This window comes from Lathamus discolor, chromosome 4, assembly GCF_037157495.1.
Source record: "Lathamus discolor isolate bLatDis1 chromosome 4, bLatDis1.hap1, whole genome shotgun sequence".
Classification (NCBI taxonomy): Eukaryota; Metazoa; Chordata; class Aves; order Psittaciformes; family Psittacidae; genus Lathamus; species Lathamus discolor.
This window is the reverse complement of record NC_088887.1, coordinates 42,568,617-42,590,743: the sequence shown is the minus strand read 5'-3', so window position 1 is coordinate 42,590,743 and position 22,127 is coordinate 42,568,617. Positions and strand designations below refer to the sequence as shown.

Sequence of the window (22,127 nt, the reverse complement as noted above, 5' to 3'; positions counted from 1 at the left end):
CTGATGATAAATGCCAGGATCAACAGAGGTCTGTTTGACCTGCTCATCTCTCCTTTGAATGCTGCATTTTTGTACTAGATGAAGATAGTTTTATCCTTTACACCTTTGCTGAGAGGAACTGCTTCTTTACATAATGAAAGCAATTTGGCTGCACTCTACAATGAAATAAAACAGGGGAAGTGGTGAGGACTTTCCAAAGAGCATTTCTTTCTAGTCGCAAAGACAGCGTGTCTTCTTTATACATGGAAGGCTAATATACGTGCTATATCTCCCTGAATTATCCTGCTGGTTGAGGGTGTGCATGGCAAAGCACCAGAGTGGACAAGTAGCAGAAGGGTCCCAGTTTCCTTCCTTCTGTCATGAATAAGGATGATGAGTGTTGCTGCCTGGGGAGTACTGAGCTGTATAAGTCCACTGCCAAATTCTCTCTGGTGAGGCTGACAATTACCAGGTTTTATTCAGTGCAAGAAAAAAGTAAAGTTCTGTAAAAGTAGCCTATCTTGCCCATTTTAGAGATCTATAGTATAACAAAATTATGCTTTAAGTGCTTAGTTCTCTAAGCAATTCCTTTAAATGTAGATGTCGATATTGCAAGTAGTTTAGAGAAACTACTCTTGCTCTGCATGTGTTCTCTTCTCTGTTTCACCTTTGTGTCTCATCTTCATCCTCTCCCTGTTCTGATAAGTTACTTGCTAATTTAATTTATTTTTAAGTTGTATTTGATGTGAATGGATTTGTTGTCTTAAACAAAAATCCCCAAATAGCTTCTTGATTCCTGTTTTTGTATGGTCCAGATTTTCTTCTTTTCTTTTCTTTTCTTTTCTTTTCTTTTCTTTTCTTTTCTTTTCTTTTCTTTTTTCTTTTCTTTTCTTTTCTTTTCTTTTCTTTTCTTTTCTTTTCTTTTCTTTTCTTTTCTTTTCTTTTCTTTTCTTTTCTTTTCTTTTCTTTTCTTTCTTTTCTTTTCTTTCTTTCTTTCTCTCTTTCTCTCTTTCTTTCTTTTTCTCTCTTTCTTTTTCTTTCTTTCTTTCTTTCTTTCTTTCTTTCTTTCTTTCTTTCTTTCTTTCTTTCTTTCTTTCTTTCTTTCTTTCTTTCTTTTTCTTTCTTTCTCTTTCTTTCTTTTTCTTTCTTTCTTTCTCTTTCTTTCTTTCTCTTTCTTTCTTTCTCTTTCTTTCTTTCTTTTCTTTCTTTCTCTCTTTCTTTCTTTTCTTTCTCTCTCTTTCTCTCTTTCTTTCTTTCTCTCTCTCTTTCTCTCTTTCTTTCTTTTCTTTCTCTCTCTTTCTCTCTTTCTTTCTCTCTCTCTTTCTTTCTTTCTCTCTCGTTCTCTCTTTCTTTCTCTCTCTTTCTTTCTTTCTCTCTCTTTCTTTCTTTCTTTCTTTCTTTCTTTCTTTCTTTCTTTCTTTCTTTCTTTCTTTCTTTCTTTCTTTCTTTCTTTCTTTCTTTCTTTCTTTCTTTCTTTCTTTCTTTCTTTCTTTCTTTCTTTCTTTCTTTCTTTCTTTCTTTCTTTCTTTCTTTCTTTCTTTCTTTCTTTCTTTCTTTCTTTCTTTCTTTCTTTCTTTCTTTCTTTCTTTCTTTCTTTCTTTCTTTCTTTCTTTCTTTCTTTCTTTCTTTCTTTCTTTCTTTCTTTCTTTCTTTTTTTTTTTTTCCCTCTGTAGTATATGCATGCTTGCCAGAGAGCTCTGCTTTGTGCTACTTTTTCTGCTAGCTGAGGGGCTCCACACCTACTGCATGCACCATGCTCCAGCTGTTATCAGCACGCTTACCTCCTCCTTCTTCATTCCTACCTGGGAACTGTTTAATTTTCTTTCTCTTTTTCTGTTCTGTGAGCCCATTATCTTGGTTTTCTTTGCTCAGACTGTTTGTGTTCTCTGCCTTTTATAGCATTCTTTTTAGTTTTGTATCACTCCTACAGCCTAGGTTTCTGACACAGAGTATGAAATAGGTCAGATTGACAGTGCAGTTAATATTTGGCATTGCAATAAAGAAGTCTGTGTCATGAGGGGGCATCCTGTGCTTTAGGTCCTTTGATGATGCTTTGGGATTTTGAGAGAAAATTATGTTAGGGAACTCAGCTGACAAAGTATCCATCCAAACTGTTTCAGTACCTTATACCTGACATTTTAGAACATCATTACCTTGCAGCCCAGTCAATTTGTGCTTCTGTCTGCAGGAGGCTTATATCCATATGATTCAAATCACAGACACACAACTTGGAGTCATTAAATTCAAACATCTTCTTCAAACAATGGGTTTAAACATTTTTGAGATATTTCTTCTTACAGAGCAGGAAGCCTAAGCTGCATCTGATAATGAATCTGCTGTTGCGATGGAAACATGGATGTGCCTTAAAAGGAATTCTAGCTCTGGCAGTAGACATTGCCACTGTTGCAGAACAGAGCTCTTAATAGACCAAAACATAAATCAGATTTTTTTGCCAATTCACTCTGAAGAATGTGAAAGAAAAACAAAAATACCCCAAAAAAACAAAACAAACCCACCAAAAACCCCAACCCCCCCAAAAAAAAACCATAAAAAAACAAACAAAAAAACCCAAACCCACTTATATGACAGTTTTTGCTTAACTTGCTTCTTCAGAGAATGGGATTACAGTTAATTAGGTTTTGTGCTTCAGTTTTTTAATTTTTCTCTCCCAGCTCCTTCTAGAAATTTTTAAATTGTAAGATTCAGTAACATGAACAAAACATAATGCTCAAACAGACAGAAAGAAATAAAAGAGAATATTTAAAAATGTAAGTTGAGTAGCCAGGGCTTCTCTGTCTTAGCTTCCTATGTATTGCTCCCTATCATCCAGTAATGGAATCTTCTTACCTAGTTAGTGCAGTCTTGATCTTCAGAGCTTGATGGTTTCTTTAGACCTTCTTCCTATTTCCAAGGGATAGATCTTACAAGAACAGAAAAACAATTTTGCCAATTTGGAAAAACTGATTTAGGTGACTTTTTATGATGTTTTCAAGCCACATAATCAATAAATATGCCAAATAGAGTCTTAATGGGGGAACAGCATAATGTAAAGAAATAACAATGTGTTCTTTAAAACACAAGATGATTTTAAATTGCATGCATGGGTAAGAATGGTGATAGGCTCTTAGCTTAAAAGTAGCAAGAGCCATTCATATTCAGTGAATGTGAATCCATAATTTGTTTTGAATAAAGATTACCTTTATTTGCTTTATACAGTCAGATTCTTGAATGGGCTAATAAATTATATTTACAGGTTCATGTACTTTCCAAGTGCATGAATTAAGAGGATAGCTAAGGTTCATTCTGTTCCAGAATTTATAACTCTAAGAATATTCTCTAATTTGACAGTTACTTATATATTTTTTTTTTCAGGTTTACATTTTCTGTAGAAAATCGGACTATAGAGTTCTTTGAACAATGTTCCTCTTATTCTTTCTCCTTAAGCATTTCTGTCCCCTCTCTTGAAAAGAAAAAGGAAACAGATTTTATGAAATTTAAAGAGAATGAGAAAATGTAGCCACCTTTGACATCCTGCCATGTCTGAGAAATATGAGACTGTTGTAAGTCAGCAATCTGCTAGGAGAGTATGAGAATGGAAATAAGAGAATTAATGTTTCCTCACTGCTATCAGCAGGATCCTCTTTCAGCATATCAGGGGTCAAATGTGTTTACCAAACAGTAGGAAAGAAATCTTGCATTGTCACAGTGTGGTCCTGGGGAGTACTCAACCTTACACACTCATTCGCTGCCCACCTGGAAACTAAAATAAATAATAATTAAAAAAAAGTTCAAATAATTTTGTCTTTAGCCTAATTAAAAATGTGGGAAGACAATGTTGCTTAGTCTCTGGCTGCCTAGCATATCAACATTCAGCAGAAGTAACAAGTTTCAGAAGAGAGCCCAAACTAATGAAGGCTCTAGGTAATGAGGAAACATTTTGGCATAGGAGTATGGGGATTGAAAGCTAATGTAAATAAGTTAGCAGTCCATTAGGTTAAAACATCCTTTATTCCATAATGGGAAGGATCACAAGACTCATTTTAATTAAAGACTTCAAAAAGATTACCTCTTCCACTTTAAACGATGATCAGATGCGTTGAGTAGGTGGATCTTGATGCTCCAATTTGGCATTTGCCTCTGGTACTACAACATGATCTGTTCACCCTGAGAGTTGTTGTAATGTAGTCTGTCAGTGAGTTGGTTGTCTAATTTCACTGGCAAATACATGGAGTTTTTATTGCTTATTTACTTTATCATAGAATCATAGAATAGTTAGGGTTGGAAAGGACCTTAAGATCATCTAGTTCCAAACCCCCCTGCCATGGGCAGGGGCACCTCACACTAAATCATGTCACCCAAGGCTCTGTCCAGCCTGGCCTTGAACACCGCCAGGGATGGAGCATTCACAACTTCTTTGGGCAACCCATTCCACTGCCTCACCACCCTCACAGTAAAGAACTTCTTCCTTACTTTGGGAGAAATTGTTCTCAAATACGCAGTAGGGACTGTAATGTTAAAAGCAGTTTGACAAAAGGGAGAAATAAACAGTCTTAGTGTAAGGTCAACCAGTGCCTTCTAAATATTGTAGGTAGTGGCTGAGAAAGAAGTAATGTTATTGTGAACAGCTATAAAATAAACACAAAACAGAATATCTGGTTTGCTATCTTTTGCTTGGTATGAAAATAATGACAAAACCAATGTCATGTACATTGAATTTATTTTTTTTTTCATTATTCTATTATTTCTATTTTTATTGCATTACAGAAACTCAACTTACTGTATGAAAGTGTCCATTTCATTGACAGTGGGTGAAAATGACACTGGACTCTGCTACAATTCAAAGATGAAATATTTTGAAAAAGCTGAACTTAGCAAAAGCAAGGAAATCTCATGCCCTGAAATTGAGGATTTTTTATTTCCTTTTAGAGAGCCTGAAATTCTGTGGTATAAGGTAAGGAATGCTAAAGATTTTAATATTCAACATGTTATTATGCAATGTTGTTCTGATTTTTATGATCTAAATATAATGTGAAGCCTGGATTGTTTTAAAATTTGTTGAGAACAGACAACAGAATCAAGGATAGAAAAGAATCAACTAAGTGGAGAAAATTAAAATGCTTCCACTGGTTAACTTTAGAGCTTATATTTTCTTAATATCTGTTTATGAGTGTCACAAATAATTGCCAGCTTTCTGCTTAACTAGAAGGCTAAAACTGATAAGTGTTACCAGCCTGGGCTGGTTTGATATGCTAAGGTAAAATCATGTGAGCTGCTTATGTAGCAATTCATTTTGCTGTACAGGCTAAAGAGTATGCTTCTAAAAACTCAGACGTAAAATCTATTTGGATATGAATAGGATAACTATGCATGCTGTTATCTGAATGGATGGCTTAATTTTGCAGCATAAAATTCAGCAAAGACTTCAAAAATTTGGTCTTTGCATGTTACCTTTTACTTGCAAATATAATTTAATTGTTTTTATGAGTAACTTTATTTTAATATTGTGTACTGATTCCCTGATCATTACTTAAGGGACAGGCAAGTTCTTGCAAAGAGTGCTGCCTTTGGGCATCACAGTAGAACTATGAATAGCACCTTGTGTTCTGGATTTCTTACCATTGCAGGAGACACTCAATACTTAAGTACTATAAGACACACAATTTAAAGTCCTCAAACAATTCAGTAAATCTAAATTTAGAGTCTGTATATTTTGTCCACACAGATGTCTGTGTATATAGGAAGTCAAGAGTTTTAAGTATGAGCTGATACGCATTCAGATTATTTTTTTAAAGGCTGATAATTTGCCTGATAGCATAATTGCTTTTAAGTGTGATACACAAAACCATACTATGTAGTAAGCAAAAACTAGAAGGATTCTGCTGGAATCAATTGAATCCATGTCTAGGATAAGAGGTATGTAACCAGTTATTTGCTTATACTCATCTTGAATTTTGCTTTTGTAAGACAATATGTGTACCAGAAGTTTTAACAAATTTAAAACTATGACTGGCTTGTTAAATAAGACCTCAGAAGACTGGCTTTTTGAGAGTCATTGACAATATTTGTTTGAATGAACTCAAGCAACCTCTTATACTTTGAAGTAAAAGATTTTGTGATAGCCAATCAAAAGATAATTTTCTTATGAGAAGCACCAATCCCTTTTTCTAATTACTCATAAATATTTGCAATTCTTTTTTTTTTGCAATATAAAAAATTTAAAAAAACCCTAGAAACACTAAAAATATTAAAAGTTATTTTGAGTAGTTCCTAGGTTAATTAAATGAAAATAAGTTAGTCATTTTAGGGAACTAAGAAATATGCATGAGAAAATGCATATCATCTACTATAGCATTAAAAAAAAGTTTTAGTAGTAATAATTGAAATGTTAAGCATTTTTTGTAGAAGCAAACCTTTCATTTTACTTAGACTACAGAAAGGTTTGATTTTAAGATTTTGTAGAAAGAGGTATATAGCATCCTAATTTCTCCTCATTGTCATCTTCTGTTTCTTTATATTTTTTGATTAGAAGTTTTTAAAAAACAGCTTAGAAAAAGTCTCTCCTTTAACCTGTAGCTACTGCTAATATAATAGTCATGGAACACAGACGTAACTGTAATGGAAAATAAGTAAATTAAATAGGAGTCCCTCAGCAAATTAATGTCTAACAAAAACCACCAAAGGAATCAGCTCTTCTTTCTCTTGTCAGAGGGCATATATTAAGTCAACTGATAAAATTACATAGTCTTATTTTCTTTTTAATCAACACTTACCTGAACTGGCTTTTTAAGTATTTAGTGTATGCAGAGTTTATAACTAGCCTGGGCTTTTGCCTAGCTGTCTTACCTTTGAGAAGCATTGAAAACAGTGGTTCAATGTTAGTGTAAAAGCAATCACTGAAGTGTTATATTATCTTTAAACAGGAATGCAAGTCAAAGACATGGAGATCAAGTATTGTGTTTAAAAAGGATGCTCTTGTCATTCGGGAGGTTAGAGAGGATGACATTGGAAATTACACTTGTGAGTTGAAATACGGATTCTTTGTTGTCAGAAGAACTACGGAATTAACAGTTACAGGTAATTACGGGCTCTTGCTATGTCTTATATTAGAAAAATATATTGACTATATATTTTAGAAAAAATATTTTATAAAAATATATTGACTATCGTGATTTGTGTGTATCTGAGTCATTATACTTGCAGAAACCACTTCTGCACAAAACTTTGCTGTATGCCTAGATGTCATGGTTTAAATCAGAAGACTAGTTATGACTGGTTGATACATTAAAGCTGTCCTGAATACTTCACAGTTGTGTAACATTTTTACACAAGTCTGAGTTTTTGTTTATTCCAACTCTTGTGGGTAGATCTTTTTTTTTTGACTGGAAAATGTGGTCAAAGAACAGGTAACTTCAGCAAGCACTACCTCTAATGGAAATTAAGATCACTAAGTCTATCATACTTCTTCATGTGGTAAAGAATAGTTGTAGCTATAACTCAATAGCTGTAGCGCTAGTTGTGTTTGGACATGTAAATAGCTGTAGCTACAACCCAACAGCTGTAGCTCTAGTAGCTGTAGCTCTAGACAGCGATACCATTGCAGCTAGGTGACAGATATGTAGGGATAGTGTTGTGCAGCACATGACTGAAGGATGGTAGCATTCTTCCTCTGGTATTCTTTCCTAGTTTTCTGTAGTTTATAGTTCAAGAACTCTCTGATCTCAGTCGTCGTGTGATGTGGCTACTAGTTAACTTATTTTACATTAGTCTGATTATTTTATTTATCCATTCATTCTTGGTTTCAAACATATTTTGAAGTATCAAGTTTCGCAGAGTAATTATGTAATACAAATAAACTCTAAAATTTATCAAGTAGCATTTGAAGAAGGTACATGTAATCTGCATTTAAAACTACCGTATCAACATGTAAAATCCAACATAGATGAAAGCAAAATATATACTGTAATAGTAATGTCCACAGTGGCAGAACAGTAAGAAAAACGGTCCATTAAATTTTCAGTTCCTTACTAGACCTCTAACTTCTGTTTTACAGACATGTAAAGCATATAGCTGAACATATACCTAAGGTAGAAAACTAGCCTCTAGAATTATAGGATGTCATTGGAAGGCAGGAGTACATCATGATCTATGTCATGCAGTGTAGTTCCACAGTATATTGCATAAAAGAAGACAAGACAGGATTTTCCTGCAAACTGGAGGTGAACTACATCCCTATGATTGACAAAGATGCTTGTTTATACAAGTTCTTGCACATTCAGAATACCTAATAAACCAAGAAACAACTCTTAGAGAAGGAGTTTCGTGGGCTATTCTTCCTCCTTTTTAGTATCTAATATATAAATTTCTTGCATAGTGACAAATAGAAACATCGCTTATGTTGTACATTAGGCAGAATTGTAACAGTTTCTTTTTATGATGAAAACTTGGCTTTCTATTTTGATGTATCCCATTTACCTTTCACATTAACAGAAATTATAGTGAATTATGGTTTGCAATTTTTTTCTAGTAGATTAGTCTGGTAATCATATTGTTTATGTTTTGTTGAAAGAATTCAAGTAATAAATCATATTTATTTAAGCTCAATATCCAGGATTTCTTAATATTTATTTTTTTTTAATGGAATTGATTTATTTGGTCAGTACAGACAGACAATTGCTGTCTAGTGATTAAGCTCACAGTAAACATCTGTATACTCTGATTGACTTTCATATGAAGAAAGCAGAAACAGAGTTTTCAAGAATTTGATTTACACCAGAAGGCAGTTGTCAGTTTTCTTTTGCAATACATGATGCATGGATTCAAAATGTGCATATCCCCTCAGTCCTCAGGTAGTCTCCTCTGGCCCTACAGTTGGTGCTCCACTATGTGGCAATATTTCAAACAGATTCAGGCTGATAGAAAGGAGAAAGAAAAAAGCATTGCAGCCAGATGCATGTTACTATTTGTAGTAATAGTCTTAAAAATGTAATTCATTGCTTGCAGTGTAGGTAGGAGTTCAGCATTTAATTTTTAACTAGACAGAGACAGAAACAGACTTGGCTGATTTTGATGTGCTAAAAATGAATGAATGTATACGGAGGGAATTATTCAGTTTCCACCTCTGCAAACCCCAGCAGATGTAAGGACAACCTCCAAATTAGTAAACTGCTTGGGTAGTATATAGGTCTTCATATTATCTTTATAATATTATGTAACTGAACAAAACAAACAGATCTGTGCAGGGCATTTGACACTGTCCTGCACAACGTCTTTGTCTCTGAACTGGAGAGGCATGCACTTGACGGATAGACCGCTAAGTGGATGAGGAATCGGCTGGACAGCAGCAAAGAGTTGCGGTCAAGGGATCAACGTCCAAGCAGAGATCAATGATGAGTAGTGCTCCTCAGGGGCTGGTATTGGGACGGGAGCTATTTAATTTCTTTGTTGGTAACTTTGACAGTGGGGTTGAGTGCACGCTCAGTAAGTCTGATGATATCACAATGCTGTGTATTGTGGTTGGCACACTGGCGGGAAGGGATGACATCCAGAGGCAACTCTACAGGCTTGAGAGGTGGGCCAGTAAAGTTTAACAAGGCCAAGTGCAAGTTCCTGCACCCAGATCAGGGCAATCACAGGCACAGTTACAGGCTGGGGGGAGGCTGGATTGAAAGCAGCCCTGAGAAGGACTTTAAGGTCAGGCTGGGAGGGGCTTCAAGTGAACTAGTCTAGTGGAGGGTGTCCCTGCCTATGGCAGTGGGGTTGAAACAAGGTGATCTTTAAGGTTCCTTCCAATGCAAATCATTTTATGATTCCATGATTCCAAGGTGTGCTTCAGCAGCACCAGCAGCAGGGACCTCTGAAGACAGCCACCCTGCCTCCCCAGAAACACAGCTGCAGTAGTTCCTGCCCTGCTATTGGTCTGTTAAACTATGGGTGTAATTCTATATGCACATTATTTTCAGTATTAATGTTGTGTATGTTTGTTATGATAACCTCAATGCTTTATACCTTACGTGTCTATACGCCTCATAGTGAAATATGGAATGGCTCATATTCTGATTTAAAGTTAAGATAAAAGGATTAAGAAAGTAAGGAAATTCACAAATTTAAAAAAAAAGCCAAACTCGCTTTATAGTTGGTATCCATCTCATCTAAGTATCGCTGTTGAAAATACCTAAGCCATGGAAAAGAATTATTTTTCCCACTTTTAAAGAACGAGAAAACAAATTGTCCTTTCTTAGCTTAAATTATAAGCACTGAATGCCACCTTAGGGACATTTTTAAAGTAACAACCATATTTAGTGCTCACATTTTTGGGTTTATGAAAAATGTCTTGTTAATGACAGCAACATTGCACTAATATTCATAAATAACACACAGAACGTTTAAATATTATGCACTTATTTCTTACCAAGAATAAGTATATACTTTACTTCTTTTCCAGAGTATGATTTCTTCTTATAATATGGAAGTATCTTTCAGGGATTATTAGGATTTTTTTTTTCCTTTCATTATAATGCAAAAAAAAAAATTGGAGGATTTCTATCTTACACTGAAAATGTATGATCATCTAAGTCACTTGAATCAATTTTCTTATTGTTCTGAGGTCTGATATAGAAATCATCTGCTTTGCAAAATATAAACTATGCACTCATTATTCTGGCTTGTAACTAATGTAAATTTTCACATAAACAGCATCGTTGATTGTTCTTTGTGGTTATGTAATTACATGTTCTAAAGCATTCTACAATGTACAAAAACATTTGTAGACATTTATATCTTCATATTGGTCAGATTAGCATTTTTTTTTTTTATATCTGGAATTTTAATTAAGGCATGCTTGCTGTCTGTGACATAATTAAGTGCACATTCAGACTTGGGAAAAAAAAAAAACCATGTTTTAACAGTTTGGTATTAATTAATTCATAGTGCACAACATTGGTCAAAAATATTTTCCAGCAGAGATTTCTTTTAATTAAAAGTTAGGTTTTAATAATATTCTTTTTGCAACTTATAGTACCAGGGCATTTGCAGGCAAAAACTCCTTCCACTTTTGCAGAATTTCATTCAGGTCAAATGAAGTCCTGCTTGGATCTAAGAGAGAGTGTATGTGTCCCCACTGCAATATCAAATATCTCTCCATGATGAACATCATACAGGAAACAGAACACACCAGACTTACAGTTATTCAATTCCTCCATGACTTTTTTAGTTTTAAATATTAAAATGTTTCCATTATGTTAAAGGTAAGATCTTATAACTAACAGATGGAGTCATAGATAAAGAGTAGATTCTTACCCCTAGAGCCTTTCCACAAATATTCTTTATGTCTTTATTCAACAAATAGTACCGTTAAGGTCCCCTTGAAAAGAACTCCTGCTGGAATAAGACCATTTCAGATTTGGAGATTTGAGAGTATTTACAATCAAGCTACAGCAATAATAAATTTAATGTAAATTGATACAAGTCTTTAATATTTAAATTTAGCCTGCTCGGTTTAAAATATTTCTGCAATAATCTTGAAAGTGCCAGTTCCATCTGTTATCCATGACGGGGTTTTTTTGTCTTTAGATTTTTTTTTTAGACAAATGAAGTAATGTAGTTTGTCTGTTTTGCAGTTATACATCACTTGACTGTTATTGTTGCTTAAAGGTTGGGGTTTGTTGAATAAGCTTTGTCACTTTGGATTTCTGATAGAACTAGTCTCCATTAGCATAGTGAAAAATCTTAAGTGACTATATATATTTACGTATTTTTAGCGCTAAAAAGTCCACTGTGAAAATACATAGTATGAAGAAGTAATTATAATTAAATTATGGTAAGAGGTTTAAACTTAAACAGGGGAAATCCAGGTTAGATATAAGAAGTTCTTTACTGGGAGGGTGGTGAGGCACTGGAACGGGTTGCCCAAAGATACGGTAAATGCTCCATCACTGGAAGTGAAATAATTTAAAGAGAAAATGTACAAGTCCAGAAGGACTCCAGTGACTGAGGAGAAAAGTGCCATGGGATTTGAGATCATATTTTTATGATAGACTGAAAAGGTAAGGTTGGATGGGGCTTTTAGGAAACCGATGTAGTGTGAGGTGTCCCTGCTTATGTCAGGGAGGGGTGTGGGTGTGGGTGGGGGTGTGGGGGTGTGTGTGTAACTAGGTGACCTTAAGGCCCTTTCCAACCCTAATCATTCTATGATTCTATGAAATTAAGCACCTAGCCTTACAGCTCGCTATGTTTAAATCTTATACACACAGCCAATCACATTATTTTGTGAAAAAAGAAAACAGTGGGGTAGTAGGGAGGAATACTGAAGGTTTTAGTCTGCTTTAAGTGGTCTGTATTCTAACTCTGTAAGACAAAATATGCACCCTTCCCCCCCCCCCCCCAAATGTTGGCTTTAATTTTTACCAGTTTTTTGCTCTTTCTCACTCAATGCATTGGAATGCAGAAAGGTGCTGCAATAAGCATGTACCTCTTTATTCTTATCAGGTGCTAAGTGAGAAAAGTGTTGCAGAACAAAGAGAGTTGTTTTCCAACCATTTAGAGCTTGAGAACAATCTCTGCTTGATTTCTGCAGTTAATGACAGGGTGAACCATTTTGAATGCACCCAACCCCTCCTTGCTTCAGCTGATCCTAATAATTATCAAAGCTGATGTTCATTGCTTTTGTTTGTCATGAATTTAATTCAACTACAGAACATACTCAGATCAAAATTATATTTACCATTTACCAAAGACTAATAAAATATAAAGCAAATAATAGATTCATATTGAAAGCAGCGAGTTCAAAATACCAACCTAGCATTTTTATGATACATAAAACCCCGTAGGTTTTATTCATGGCTGAAGGGTGTGTTCGATGTTTTTTTGGATTAGAAATGAGCGATTTTCTTTTATGATTCAATCATTTTTCTATGGCTGAAAATGATGTCTAAATTAATCTCCTGTATGCGCTTGAGTAGTAATAATCAAAATGTTATGTAGAGATTTGATTAAAACATTCTCTATAAATGTTCATTTAACATATTCATTGTAAATGGGTTTAGTGCATTGTTCAAAACTAGCTTTATATGAAGACAGCAATGAGCAAAGCTTTATGTATTTTACTGCAAAGTAAGTGCAAATAATGTCATGTACTATATGTTATAGGTTGAAATTATGAATTAGAAAACCAACTTCAGCAACTTAGCAAAAGAATGGATGCAAAAATTAAAGGGAGACAAACCCCCAGCTCTTATTTTGAGCCTCACTGTTGGTGACCTGACATTTCTACCTTTGATAGCTAAATTGGGGTGCTTACAAAGGCCAGCTTTAATACTTGGAGATTATTCCTGTCTGTTGTCACTGGAGAGATAGTAGCTCCTCTAGACTGTAATTCAGAGAAGTATACAGAGTTGCATTTAGAAAATAGTCACTATGGCCTTTAGAGGGAGTAGCGTTTCCTCATATGTTTGCATGATTGTCATTCTGGATAAAGTCTTAATGTGTGTATAATATGCCATCTATAACAGTATCTCCTTAGATGCTATCTTTTTCTAGTATTCATCACGAAAACCTCCAGGGCATGGCCACTATTGCTGACTTTTCTTATTTTACTAAGGACTTTTATAAAAGTACAACTTATTTTTCACCTACCTTGCTATAACCTAGGTCTTCCTCTCTACCTGATAGTGTATCTTCGGAAGAGAAATGATCAGTTTCTTTTTATGTAGATAATGTAAAAATAGAACATTAGTTATAAACCTCTAGGATGTATCCGAAATTTTGGGGCTCAGTATGTTAAACTTCAGTGTTTTCAAGCTTATTTTAATTATCATTTTTCACTGTGTGTCATACCTGTTGATGCCTCTGCTTATCTCATAAGTATGACTCGTGATAGTTACTTGGACAGCTGCTGTAAGACAATGTAATTGATGGTACAGTCATAACTTCTGTTGGAGTGCTGTACTCCCTGTTGACAATATGGTGTTGGGAAAGGTCAAGGGGATGTTTTAACATGTGGCAATCAGTAGAAGAAATCTTATTCCCTGATGAAAATAAATAATTCCACTTAAGTTAGCTATTATATGACAAATGCAGTGTGTTGCTGTGTATACTGCTGTTAAAATCGTGACATTTTTGCTTATTTCTATCCATAGCGTTGTTATTAGAAACCTGATGACTTTTTAAGCTTATAAGGTTAAAAACAAAGATTTAAAAAAAACAAGCTCCAAACAAATTTGGTTTTTACATCAGTTGAGAAAAATTAAGGAAATGCCATGCCCTAGTGTGATGGAAGTTTATTTGTAAGTCATTTTCCCTTTCTTCATGAGTCATATGATAATATTAAAATATAAACATTTTGAGTGGATGTTGTTACCATGGTGCTGCTTCCCATTGTTTCAGTTTAGTGTGGTGAAGTTGTGACAATGAGCTGCATTCTGCAGAGAGAAAAAAAACTGTAGAAAAAAATGCTTAGCACAAGACAGGGTTAGTGACTACTAAAGGCATAAAAGACTTAAAACCTCCTAGTTCAATAAGATGTTACAAAATCTAAATAAATCTGTTCTTAAGACACCCAAGATGCTTGTTAAGCAACCTTTTAAAATGTAGATAAATCGCATTCAATGTTAATGTTTCACATTATTGCTGAGGAATCAGAAGACTTCATTTTACTTTTACATCCCCCTAGAGTATGTTAGATCCAACAATATTATCCTAACTGAGCATTTATCATTTCCCTAGCTTTTCTTTGAGTGCTTTAGATTATTTATGCGTACAGTAGAGCCTTCTACAATGGTATTTTAATAAATTATATAATATAATATACAAGTACAATAGCATATGGATATTGTGTTGCCTCCATCCTTAAAAACAATCTGTACACATCCTTTAAAACAATCTGTACATAATCACCCTAACTGAATATTTAGTTTTAAAATGGAGGGCGATTTTCCATTGCTTTCAGTGTCTTAATTGGCTTAGTCAAATTCTTAACTCAGAGCTACTGAGTGAAATGATATTGGTAGTTCAGCAAGAAATTCCAGGTAATACATGTATCTGAAATCATTGCAGTTGTTGCTAAAAGCAGAAATACTGTTAAAAGAAGAGGAAAGGCACCTCATTTTTACTGAGGCATTACCTGTTTGGGTACAGCATTAAGAGCATAGTAACCTCAAAATCATGTGCGAAGTATCTGATATGTATTCCAATCTATCAAAAGTAAACTTATCTTAAAGAGTACTCATATTCTGAGGTGACCTCAGAAAATGTTCTCTCCCCTTCTCTACCCCCCAAAAAAGCAATCCATCTTTTGTTCATGTTGTTGCCTCACAGTATTAGTTAGACATCTAAAATATCATAGTATACAAATAATAGAAAAATGGTGTACATAAAATTTAAGATAGAAGTTTCATTTGAAATTTTTTTACAAGTGCAAATCAAGAGTGAAATCTTGATTTCTTTGAAATTGGTGGCAGTTTGACTACTGATTCAGAAGAGGAGCCAATATTTCATATTTTGACTTGTTAAGAAAGACCAGAATTAAAGGTCATTTAAAAAAGTGAAATCAGATTTTAAAAAATATCCAACTCTGCAAATCACCTTGATGTTTTATTGGTTATTCTGTCATGCAATTTCTCTCAATTAATTAATCACTTCTAAAAAAGAAATGTCTAAAAAACCTTCTGGCTCACTGGGAAAAGTACAGAGCTTAATAAAGCAGTCAAGAGAACAAATTTTCTATTCTAGGGTACTCTAACTGGAAAGCTTAAAGATATGTGAAAATAAATAGGAATGAATAAATCTAAACTATACCATAATTTAACTTCTGATGTTTTACTTATCCATGTAAGAGATTAATATAGGAAAACAATTTCACCAACTTTTTTTTTTTTTTCTGTGGGAAGTTGATAACACAAGATAATCGTTTGAATATGAAAAAGAAATTGGAACTAGCAGTGACATTTTTCATTTGTTTAAGGTATTTCCTATTACTTTGAAGTATTATATCCACATCCAGAACTGCATTAATTTAAACATATGAGATATAGCTTCATAGAAACAATTTCTCCAGACACAAAATAAGTCAAGAAACATTCCCAGTACTTCGTATGCCCTTTATGAAGTCACCAGTCCCACGGTATAATTCTACTCAATACATGGGAGGTCTATTTATTGTGAGTATATGATCTGTTTGTTGGTTTGTTTGCTTTTTTCTCTAGAGGTAAGATTCCTTCTCACCTAATTATAATACTTATACCCATCTGCATATGATGTAGGTCATGCATATGAGCTTGTTACTCTTCATAGCAATTCCATGGCATGAACTGTCTCCTTTTAATGCTAATGTGTGAAACATCAGACAAGTTGTGTTATACAAAGTCCCACTTCCTTCTCTTGATTATCAAAGGAGCTTTAAGTGACAAAAGCTAATGTAGATTTATATATAGGCATCTAAATTGTAGTAATCCCACTTTAAGATTACGCAGTTGTTATATTTATAATCTTTGCAAATTGTAAGCTTGCTCTTTATATTATTATTCTGGTTATAAAACTTGTTATAAAACAAGTCCAAAAATTAATGACATCTTTTTGAAGCAGACAAGAACAAATCTGTAGTAGAATTATTATTTGTTTTTTAGACTGAGATAAACAGCTGGAAAAAAAACAAAAACCAAGCTTTTGGGCGTACAAGGCTATCTTCAGATCTCAGGGGCTTAATATACCAGCTGGTCTAATAAAATATATTGCTTCTACCTTGTTTTGTCTGAGCCATAATGTCTACAACAACATTACTATTATTTTTTTTCATGGTATTTAAGTTTTCTTAGGTAGGAGTCACAGCATGCATTTCTTTAAGCTAGCTGCATTGTGCAAAATAAGGATAAGGGGTTTTATTAAAATATTACTATTTTGATTCATTTTGGCAGCTGGAATAAACTGTGCTTCACATGTAACACTGAGTGTACCCTTTTATATTCTGCACTTTGAAAGTGATTGTGGTTACAAGACAACTGAAAGTTTTCCTTTTATATTTCACTATTCTGAATACAATTCAAACTAAACATAATGAAAATTGAGTCCCCTCTGGAAACAATTGTTTTGATTTGAGAGCTGCAGTAAACAGAATAAATGTTTTATTAGTAAGTACATAGGTTATGATGTTTCAGTGTAGAGATGGTAAATTTATTTTAAACTACTACTTCCATTCACTACTTACAGGTATCTTTTAATAAGGCATTTTTAATGTCACTATCAACTGACATTAATGCCCATGAGGGTAAAGAACCTGAGGAGAGATGTGATGATATTATTATATCATTGTCACATACCTCTTCAGGAAAACTCCTCCCACCCAGCACAACACAAGGACTGTTACTTGATGTGAACACCTCTTACTTCCTCTGCAGCTTTGTGCCTGGCACTAGAAACCAAGCACCAGCTGCCTTATAGCATCTCCTGCTGAACTTGTCCTAACCTATCCCCTCTCCTCAGTGTGACACAGTTTGTGATTTCAATGACCGAAACAGGCTGCTCTCAGTTTTCAAGCCTGCCTTTTGAAAGTACAGACCAGCAATTCACTTTGGATCTTGGCATTGCTTCCAGTATCTAACAGGAGCCTGCAAGAAATCTGGAGAGGTACTTCTTAGAAGGGGATTTAGTGATGGGACAAGGGGAATGGCTTTAAACTGGCATAAGAAAAGTTTAGATTAGACATTAGGAGAATATTCTTCACTATGAAGGTGGTGAGGCACTGGCACAGCTTGCCCAGAGAAGCTGTGGCTGCCCCATCCCTGGAAGTATTCAAGACCAGGTTGGATGAGGCTTTGAGCAATCTGGTCTAGTGGAAGGTGTTGCTGCCCATGGCAGGGGCATTGAAACAACAGGATCTTTAAGGTCCCTTCCAACCTGAACCATTCTATGATTCCATGATTCCAAGATGTGCTTCAGCAGCACCAGTGGCAGGGACTTCTGAAGGGACCACCCCACCTCTCCACAAACACTACTGAAGTTGTTCCTGCCATTCTGCAAACAACTCGTCTGTGCATCCTTCTCTATGCAAAACTCAGACAGCCACAGTGAGCAAGCCAATGCTTGATAGGAAGGCAGCAGAAAAATGACCAGCTGCAGGCGGAGTCTACAGGAACCACAGTTTCTGTGGTGCCAAATGGAGCACCTACCCACCCTCATCTGAGAAACAGAGAAGCCAGAGCTTCTGGCTGAGCACTCACCCCTCCATGCAGTGGCACAGCATTGCTGAAATCCTGTTGTGATATTTTCAGATATTTTATTCCTTCGAGTTTTTCAGAATTTTTTGAGCTAGTATTCAGAATTCAAAAAGTCATTCATGAATAACTTGGCAAAGGGCAAAAGATGCATTATGATAAGCTAATTTAAATAGAAATAGGCTTATTCCTTTGTGTGGGTTGCATATGTTTTTTTCTTATTTTCTTTTTTTTTAATCTGGATTTTTATGAATAATTTCAGTTTTCTGAGGAGCTACTCCGACACCTTCAGGAAAAAGAAAAATAAGGCTAAGTGAACTATTTGTCTTTTTTGTATAGCTAGCAGTCCCTTGACTTTTTGGTCACATTTGAGGAATGACAGTTACTTAGGATAAATGGGAGGGCAGAAACACAGATAAAGGAAGAAAAGACACTTACAAAATGTGGATAATGTGACATTTGCTGGAAATTGTGTGATCATGAGAGGAAAAGCATTTCTTTTACCTACACTTGTGCAAAAATAAAAAGGACTATACAGGAAATAGTCCTGTGCAGCTACTGCTTTGACAAAGGCTCAAAAAATTGAAGGACAAAAATATCTGAAGGAGCTATTCTGCCTTCTGAAAACTCAAGGGCAAAATGCTTTTGCGCGGGCTCTGTAATGCCTTATTCTAGTACTTTAGATACATAAACTAGTTGTCAGTTTCATCTCATATTTTCAGAAACTAAATTCTGTAGTTTCTGCTCTAGGTGTCTTCTTGTCTATGTAGTTAATGAAAATTGTCATGATCTGTTGATATGGACATAAAGCTGAGGGAGTAAAGGTTTACCAACTCCACTCAGAAAGATATATAGGTATATATGCCTGCTATGGGATGCATAAGGCACTGAAAATATCTTACTTTATGACGTAGATTCTGTAAAGTATATATCATCTCTAAATGCAAGTTCAGGGTCCTGTTATTACTTAATAGTTCTGTAAGAAATATGATTTCTTTCAGTTGTCAGTGTTATTTCTTTTTTTTCTTACACCAATTCTGAAAAATTTTACTTAATTTAGCAAAGATAAAACAAGCCCAAACTATATAAAAGACTTTCATGCCATGAAAATTTTCTTTCCATTTTTGCATGTTTGTCAGAGTAACTTTTCTAGAAAAATGTGCCAGCTGACCAAGTTTCTTTATTAAACTTAGTGCTTCATAGTATCAAAGGACAGAAAACTTGCATTAACTTGATTAAAAATACTATACTGTGTGAACAGAAAAACGATGAATCTACTTTTGGGATTTTAAAATGATTTTGTGAACAGAAAGGAGACTTTTAATAAATAAATTGTTATAGAATTAATAGATACATGTGTAGAAGGTCCTTATGGTTCCCACTTGTACATTATGGAAGAGTAAATGAAATAACTAGAGTACAAATGCACTTCTTACTCAGGAAGTGAATTGCAGGGGTTCTTAATTCTTGTTTGGTTTTGGAGGTTGATAACATCTAGTTAAATTAACTGAAATACTGTTAAATTTTCGGGATGCAGATTATTCTTCATTACACAGCAAAAGGGTATTTATTTTGTTAGAGGCCTTTCAGCATTATCTGCAGGCTAGAACACAAAAAAAGTTGTTTAATGCAATTTCAGCCATTAAAAAGAAGTTAGGCTGGGAAAGGAGAAAGGAGAATTAAGTTGTTTGTGTGATTTCATTTGAAGAAAAAAAAACAAAACAAACCCCATGCTTTTAATAGTATTTATCTGTGTTTCATCTTCTGTAGAATTTGAGTAGCACACCTTTGAAGAAATATATGGCACTTTCTGACCTGGAAGGAAAAGACAGTTTTAACAGAAACAAGATAATTTAAAACTCTTGCTTAGGATATATTATTAGAAAGCTCTTCTATGAGATAAGAGGCAGATTTCCATGTCTATGGTAATGCACCAACTCTTTTTCTTAAATAAGCTGACAGTTTTGCTGGGAGCAGAGGAAAGGATTGCTGTGAATTCAAACCAGGGCAGTAGTACAAAGGCGGATAAACAGAGTCTTTGTTTAATACAGGCATATCTTTTCTTCTGCTGTGGACAGAAGCTTGGGAAGAATTTAACAGTACACCCTGAGCTATTCAGTGGGTATAGGAGAAAAGGAATATGTGAAGATGGAAAGAGTAAGAAGCTTCCACTAGTATAGATAAGAAAAACACAAAAAGAGAAAATAGTGACTTTTTTTTTTTTTAAAGGCCCACTGTAAATGTGTTTATGATTTTTTCTACTGTGGAAGTCTCTACCATTTTTTCACAAAATTGTATTCACAATGGAGGCCATGGTGAGCTTGTCAGGAGGTGTTAATATATTGAAGTGATTACAGTTGTGTCTGCCATCATGAATGACTGTTGCAGTCACAGTTTCTAAAACCCATTGTAGGTTTCAACAGTCCATGGAGCTCCTCAAAAGTACAGTAGTTGTTAACATCCCATTAAAGAAAACAATATAAGTGGAATGAATATGCTTGGATTTCTTTTCACTTTGTATAACTGATTTATAAAAGAAATAGCAGAAAGAAAGGAAAAGAAGAGGGAAAATTGCTGTGAAAAGTAATGAAAGATATACACTTGGGAGGGGTAAAAGAATTATACAACTACAGTGAAGACTATTTGACACTTTATTAAATGAATTTTGTTTTTTAATGTTGCATATTGAGAAATTGTCATGACTAGTAGAGATATCACACTGAATTTTGATTCTGATTTCTTTAAAGAAAAAAACTTAAGTAAGGCCTTTAATTTATTGTTTATGTATAAACAGGCTCTATAACAAGTATTTTACAAGTTGAAAATTATGAGTAATTAGCTTCTGAGAGAAGCTCAAAGATGATGGATGTTTAGTTATTTTTTTTTATTTTGTGTATTTCTACATTCAGCTTGTGAAGAATGTACCCTACCTGAATCTCACTGAAATGATGCTTTCATGTAGGATTACAACCCAAGGTTTGTATAGATCGATCCAATGAAAAATCTGCTAAAAGCAGAGCTAGGCATCGTTACTTATTTGATAAACAATGATTTTATGTACCCAAAGGGTACTTTTCACATTCACTGTGGAATTTATATGAAATCCATTGATGACTTTTGCCTTTATCTGTCAGCTTTGCCTTTATCCGTCATCATCAAACGTTTCAGCTGCATCATGCAGCATTTTCCTGTTTAAAAAGCTTTATAATTGTTGTCCTCATTCTAAGTAACATAACAAGTGAGAGGCTCCAAATTGTCTTCAAAACTATTACTGTGTAATGTACTGCATGATTTTGGTTTACTTGCTTAGTTGCTTTCTGTCAAACATATGAACCTATTTTTCTCCCTCCCTAAGGTTATATCGGCTACCTGTACAGACATTTGAGAAATACCTGTGCATCTTATGCACATTTTTTTTTAAATAGCATGGAAATGTAAACATATAAAGAATATCAAAACAGTTTTTTTAAAGATGAAATTAATGTTTAATATTGCTTTATTATACAAATAACCTGTCACAGTTTGTAAGCCCTCCTCCATCCTCTCACTGCTGCATTGAAAAAAAAGCCCAACCCTTTAGCCAGACAAAATGAAAAATATTTTTTATTTTGTCTAGTAAAAGTAAGGAGATATTTTTGCATCCAGATATAAAACTATTTTTAAATGGCCTTTGGAACCTGATTCTACGTATCTGGTACTCCACTCAGGCATTGTTACAGGGGTTGGAATGCAAGCTGAAAAAATTATGAGTCTGAAGTAGCTTGACACGTAGACAAGCACTTGGAATTCTAATCTTTTTTTTTCTATTATCTGTAAGAAATTGAACACTTACATTAGAAATCAGACTTTTAATCATTGCTTGCTAAAGCCTTGTTTTCTTTCTAGGAGATTTATTTCTGCCTAACACAGCAGGAAAAATTAGCTAAAATTATTTAGATTTTTTTTTCC

General features: G+C 34.5%; 1 protein-coding gene across 1 annotated transcript in view; it reads left to right on the top strand.

Annotated features, from left to right (window-relative positions):
* Window positions 1–22,127, top strand: part of IL1RAPL1 (interleukin 1 receptor accessory protein like 1) — a 737,773-nt gene that overhangs the window by 463,622 nt on the left and 252,024 nt on the right. The window contains exons 4-5 of the mRNA XM_065675722.1: window positions 4,744–4,930; window positions 6,900–7,053. Coding sequence (XP_065531794.1) covers window positions 4,744–4,930; window positions 6,900–7,053 — 341 coding nt within the window. The remainder of the gene's footprint in view (window positions 1–4,743; window positions 4,931–6,899; window positions 7,054–22,127) is intronic.